The sequence below is a fragment of the Esox lucius genome, chromosome 13 (assembly GCF_011004845.1).
Source record: "Esox lucius isolate fEsoLuc1 chromosome 13, fEsoLuc1.pri, whole genome shotgun sequence".
Taxonomy (NCBI): Eukaryota; Metazoa; Chordata; class Actinopteri; order Esociformes; family Esocidae; genus Esox; species Esox lucius.
In genome coordinates, this window is record NC_047581.1 from 34,430,087 (window position 1) to 34,436,706 (window position 6,620).

Here is a 6,620-nt window from a genome sequence, read left to right on the forward strand (position 1 = left end):
AACTGTGTCATATATATATACACACACATCCATCAGAAAAACATTATGTTTGAGATTCAGAATTTCTAATATACTGATATTTCCACAAAAATAATTTTGTCTTGTAAAATTAGAATTCCACATTCTGAAATTAGACCTAGTCTATAGGACAGCTCATTAGCTATCTTGCTGAAGCAAGGTCAACATTCGTGTCACACGTAATAATATAGATATGTGTGGTTTGATTGTAGACACTTGCTGCCAGTGGCGAAGGGGTAATGAAGAGAAGGCCTAGTGGATAAAAAGCCTGTATCGACCGTGGCTCAAAAGAGCTCGTATTTTGGGCTCTTTAAAAGTGATGAAAAAAATCTCATTACATAGCATTATTTTAATCAATACATTTCACAACTACTCACAATTTTGCTAATGAATGTTTTTTTTAAATAGAAGCCAATTTATATATTTTGTAACAAAGCGTATTTTCCTATTTCTATGTCCTGAAAAACATTGTACTTAGGGACATCACCTATAGCCTAGCCTACTTTAGCATAAAGTAGCCTAGCATTAGCATCATGCTGAAATCATGTAGGCCTGCTCTAAATAGTAAAATAGAATTATATTAGTATTATATTATGTCATGTTATGTTATAATATAGGGCATGATGTGCGTTTATTACATGCATCTTTTAATTGAACTTGTTTTGATTGTTGGCCAAAGGTGGATTCAAAGAAAGTGCTTTTGCCTGACCTAAAGACTGCCTTTTCTGCCCGTGAGGACTTTTCCAGAAATTTGGAATAGTTTGGGCATTACAGTCCTCAGCATTCAAACACTGAATTCTACATGTCAAGGTGTCCTTTTTTTGCGACACGCCCTTATATAGAGCATCATTGCGAACAAACAAGACATATATTTAGATGCATTCATGACATCAATCCAGCCAATCTGATGTACCACAGTGCACTATTGGCGAATGTATTGATTTCTCTTTTATAGTTTTCTCATTAACATAATATGACAAAAGCGAGGGCCGTGCGCCAACTTGTTGTTCCATTAAAAGATATAATTTAACATAAAACACAACTGACCCCTAACTTCTGGTCTATTTTAGATAGAGGCAACAGTAACATATAGATGCAACAGCAATATGTTGCACCTCGAACATTTTAAGCAGGGTTACCTTTAGATATTTTCAAAAGAGGAAACTCATAGATGGCAGGCTAGTTAGGCCATTGTCGCCTTGTAATTAATATTATTTCCAGATGTGTATTTTATCTTAATATCTGATAGTATATTTTTGCTTTGACACACATATCGAATGCACAGTTAGGAAATGTGTCTTATGTGCAGATGGAATGGTGCAGGGTTATTTTAACTACTGTACATGGGGTGTCCTTCCACAAGCGTTCTTGTATTCGCTGCTGTTCAGTCACAGAAATGCTTTGTACTTTATCATTGTTGTATTTCAGGTGTTAATATTTGTAACATATTTTTGAAAGGTTATCCATTTCGCCCCAATTAATTGAATACAGACACTCAACGTTGATCTAAACGCATTTGCATAGCCTATATGCGTGGGGTTGTGCGGTCTAGGCTAAGGTCATAGTAAATCAACCCGAGATCTCTGCGTTGCCCCCGCGAAGTCGCGAGTTCATAAGGTTATTGTGTCTGACCATAGTGAGTTATAGCCCTGAGAAATCAAGATGAGCCTTAAAAGCCTCTCGGATACCATTGTCCGGTGCTTAATGTATTAGAGCTGGAGAATTGAGGCAATCTCTCTTGTGCACTTGCTACAAAGCAATGGCTTAATACAACATCGTCAGGCCTACACATAACGGTCAGTATGCCAGTACATGCTCTGGTCGGCACAACAGTTTTTTAAGATGTTTGGGCACAACAAGCAGTGGGGACTGCGTGGTAAGAGTTTGTAGACCTGCAGGCCAATCCACAACTCCAATTGTGTAGGTTATATGAATAAAAACATTTGTATTGTTCTGTCTCCTCTTCGTATTATATGCGTTTTTGCGCGACTATTGACTTCAACCCCTGCTAATAAATGTGATTGCTTCCAGCGGTCCAAGCTACCCTAAAAACAGGTCATGTTCTATCAAGAAAAGAGCGGAGAAGTAACAGCTTACGGAGAGCAGGCTAATTAGGTCATGGTACAGCCATTGCAATTTCAACTTCATCGGTGTCTTTTATACGTTTTCATAGTCTTGAGTCCCCTGTGTCAGGGACCACGAGTGGGCCTGCCTACCTTTTTCACTTATGCTTCACACCATTTTCCATGCGGGTTAGCAGAACATTCTATCTTTTTATTGGTTTATGAAAATGTAGAGGTAGGCTAATCTTCCGCTGTGCGGTGCGTCCCCCCAAACTTCAACAGATCACCAGTGTTGATTCTATATGACAGTACCTCTTACTCAATGTGATGTAGCATGTTTGGCCTGTGTATTTGTTCATTTCACTTTGTCAATAACACGTAACGCTGATGTTGAATGATAACCAGGGTGCTTTTGTGTTTCTATTTTTGCCTGCACAGACGCTTGCGGCCTGTCAGATGCGGCACACATCGAAAGCCTGCAGGAGAAGTCTCAGTGTGCCCTGGAGGAATACGTGAGGAGCCAGTACCCTAACCAGCCCAGCCGCTTTGGCAAGCTCTTGCTGCGGCTGCCCTCTCTCCGCACCGTCTCCTCGTCGGTAATTGAGCAGCTGTTCTTCGTCCGCTTGGTAGGTAAAACTCCTATTGAAACCCTCATCAGGGATATGCTATTATCCGGGAGCAGCTTCAACTGGCCTTACATGTCCATCCAATGATCCGAATGAGAGTGACAAAAAAGAGAAAAAGGACCAAAATTCAGCATCCCGTGCCAGAAGACGATATATAGGACCTTTCTGAACACGTTGGAAGACACGACATGTTTTTGTCTCCTGGGACGATCTGAGATGGAATACGTTATGTACAGAAAATATGGAACTGGACTTACACCTCTGTAAATCCACTCTCTTCTTCAAGAACAGTACTCTTCATTTTGTAAAATACTAGTCTTTATTTTCCTTTTTTGTAAAAAAAAAAAAAAAAAAACCCACAAATAAAATGAAAAACATCATATGCGCAGTAAGAAAAAAAAGAATCAAGACTTAGCGGGAAAATAATGTTTCCAAGCAATTATAAGAAATGTCCTGTGTCTATGTACCTCTCTGTTTTGTATTTTTTCTGGTTCTAAACCAGCTTTTCTGTGATTCTATACTAATAATTTTTGATATAACCTTTTGCTTCTTATAATGAGTGCGATATATGTTGTCGAAGCTATGTTCTCCAAGAATTAAAATTGAAGTGAGAATTTAAAACAGAAAAATAAAGAAATTTAGACAAATAAGAAACAAGTCTAATCGCTATGACAATATCACCACTGATGGTTGAACTTTTTCCAATTGATACTATGGACCTGCAACTGCAGCATACTGACCTCGTGGACATTTTGAGGAGAGGACGTCTGTGGCGCCTTTTTCCTGGTCATGAGTGTGTGTGGAGTCGATCATCAGTCAAAGAGGAGAGACATGAAAATCAAAAGCACTTTTAATATATCATTTCAAATACATTTTGTTTGTTTCGTCTTGAAATTTTCATTGTTTCTTGAATTTTATTGGTTGTTGCCTTCAATTTGCTTACTCCATAATGCAGCTTTTGCAGAAGGGTCGGTTGATGAAGTTGTGTGATGGTGACTGTACTATTAAAAATGAAATAGGCAACAATGTCTCACTCTCAAGAATGTTCATCTGAAGACAGAGGCGCGTTTGCGCTCATTGTATGGCATAGCATATTGCCAAACCAAATATGGGGGTCCTCTTTTTTCTTTTCTTTGCGCCACTCTACTTCATACACATGTTTAGGCAACCTTCTGTATTTTCCATATAAGCGTTTTCCAGTGTTGTCTTGCGTAATTACTCTAAATATTAAAATTCATTATTGGCATTTTGCCTCTATTCTTTCTCCATAGAGGCGAGCGATTGAAACACATGACATGATGACAATCATTGTATTGCAGGCGCTGTTTGGATTGGTTTGTTGGTGTAGGCTACTCATTGCATGGCTATATGTTAGACTACTTTCCACGCACTCACGACTGGGTTTGAACACAAAGCACATGATATGTGCAGAATTAGACGGTAGTTGCCGGCTGGGAACGCATTAATGTTTTATATTTTCCCGTAGAGCAACGCCTCTCTAGCACACCTCCTGTGGCTTAATCAAGGTGATCCTCAATTCAACTATTGCTGCAGTAGCCAAACATATGCACTCGCTCCTTCAAAAAAAAACGTAACCTTTAAGTATTATATCAATGTCGGTACGCGTTTTGGTTCGGATTACGATCACTGTAAAACAGATGTGATATGCGTGATCAGTCTGGAAAATGTATTTTGCAGCATGTAAGCCACTCGATAGAAACATCGAAAGTGATGCATTGTTTTGGAATAGAGAGAGTGAAGGGGAGTGAGAGAGCGCCAGAGAGACGTAGAGTGCACCGCACAGTGTTAAGACGAATGAGCATGAATGTGTAGGTTTTGTGGCCATAGTTTCATAGCCTACAGTTGAGACTAAAATGTCGACGAAATCGTCGATGTGTTGGATTATGGTTATTTTTTTGTCCAGACAGTGCTTTGTGTATAGCAGCCTAGCTTCACTTAGAAAGGCTGCGTGTATGTCTCTTGCGTGACATTTTCTGCCCACCCTTTACAATAAGAGCCCGTAGACCTCTCATCTTGCAGATATAACCCAGCATAGCCGGCTGTCAATATACACAGTGCACACAACGTATTGTAGTCGAATACGGACCCAACCTTGGAATATGCTGGATGGAAGAAGGCAATGTCTTGTAGTCCTTGCCTTGCAGTCGAGCTTGAAGGTATATAGCATGATGCGAGCTAGTGTGAGGATGAAAGCTGAACTGAGACTGCCACAATGTCTTGATTTTATTTATATCTCCATGTTGGGTTGGGGGAGGGGTACGGGTGTTCTCATGGCGGCGGTGGATTTGATTGAGTGTTCCCTGATTCATTCATTTAGATCGGCGAACTTATTGTTCCTAAAATGCCAGTGATGCTGTGAAATTTCCTAAATTATTCCAGCCTACTAAGCTTTCTTTTCCCCTTTGAATATGTCTAGTTGTCAAGGTGCCCTCTGTTTAAAAGCTCACCTTAGCTCACCTTATTTGATCCCAGTCGACCTGTGGTCATGATTGAAGCAGTGTTCAAGCTCTATAGCTCTGGGTATATTTCAACATAGAATTTCTCTGTCCAGAACAGCCATTTCTTGTGTTATGGCCTCAATAATGTGTCCTATTACGCCTATCGATAATTGTGATCAACGGCATCGGCAGTTCAAGTTGGCGGTTGAGCCCTTGTGGTTTTGCATTGAATCAAGAGGCCTATTGAACATATCACATAATAGCATGCTACAGATGCACAGTTTTCTCTGGTCATCTGAAAGAAAAAAAAGAAAAATACTTATGGGTTCATTCGGAATATAGCTTATAGCGTAGGTAGACCTTTTTTCTTAGAAATGCAAATATTGTAGGTTATGGCGTATAGTTGCTTTCAGCATTTGCTTTTGTAAATCTGGTTGAATGTGTATCATTTATGTATGTGGCCACTACCCTAGTTAATTATTACTCGCATATGACTAGATGTTAACTATAAAAAATACAACATTTACATGAAAATGGTGTCCTTGATGACGAGTCTCGATCAATTCTAGCCTATATTTACAGCCCGCAACTAAATTGTTTACCAGCATATTAAATGCAGCTTTCAACTGGTTGTCCTCGCATAATGTATTCTAAACCCCTCTAGAATTTTCACTTTCATCCTTTGCTAAACGGGTACTGTTACACAATCGCTACACTACGGGCAGAAGCTATTTTAAAATAATAGAATTCGAGCCATGTGTTTCTAGTCAATGAAGCAGTAGGACTAACTACAAACAAGATAAGCTACAGTTTGTCAGTAATGTGATTTATTAATCGTTGGCGATGTTTATATTTCTAATGAATGAGGCATTTGACAATTTTAATTGTGCTATTTTTTTTATTAATACCTATGCAGGAATTACATCTGAACTCATAATAGTTTGCTATATGCCAGTTTCCTTAAATGTCTATAGTGTTCGAGATGAAATATCGTTCAGGCAGTAGTCTATCATAGTTTTTCATTTTCTAATTTTGGTGTCTGTCAACGTTCAAAAAATTTATAGAAATGGTCTCTCTGGGTCTGGCATGCTGGCTATTTTAGCTGCTTCTCTGAAGAAGAAGAAAAAAACGTTTGACACGTTTGGGAAGTTCTATCATATCATATTGTTGTACTTGACTGATGATGTTGGGTAAGCGGACGGGATAACACACCATAGGCCCCATTTATGTCTTGGTAATTTCGGAAACTCTGGTTACCAAAGTGTTATTCCTAAATGAGTTAAATAACCATTTACCTTTGTCTGGTTTCATTCATCAAACCACAAGTGAAGGACTCCTAACATGGGGCTATTTGTTTGCTTACACAAGCAGCTGGGTGCGATTTCACGTTTGAGATATCTGTCTGAAAGCGAAACATTTATTATCCTAAGTTGTCAGCAAACCTATTTCCAAAA

The 6,620-nt window shown here is 39.1% G+C and overlaps 1 protein-coding gene across 2 annotated transcripts in view; it reads left to right on the forward strand.

Moving 5' to 3' along the window:
• The window catches only part of nr2f1a (nuclear receptor subfamily 2, group F, member 1a), a 7,616-nt gene extending 3,663 nt beyond the window's left edge, over window positions 1-3,953 (forward strand). For both annotated transcript variants that reach the window (XM_010897608.5, XM_020052815.3), the window contains exon 3: window positions 2,520-3,953. In XM_010897608.5, coding sequence (XP_010895910.1) covers window positions 2,520-2,794 — 275 coding nt within the window. In that variant the 3' untranslated portion in view covers window positions 2,795-3,953. The remainder of the gene's footprint in view (window positions 1-2,519) is intronic.
• Window positions 3,954-6,620: the final 2,667 nt, after the last annotated feature.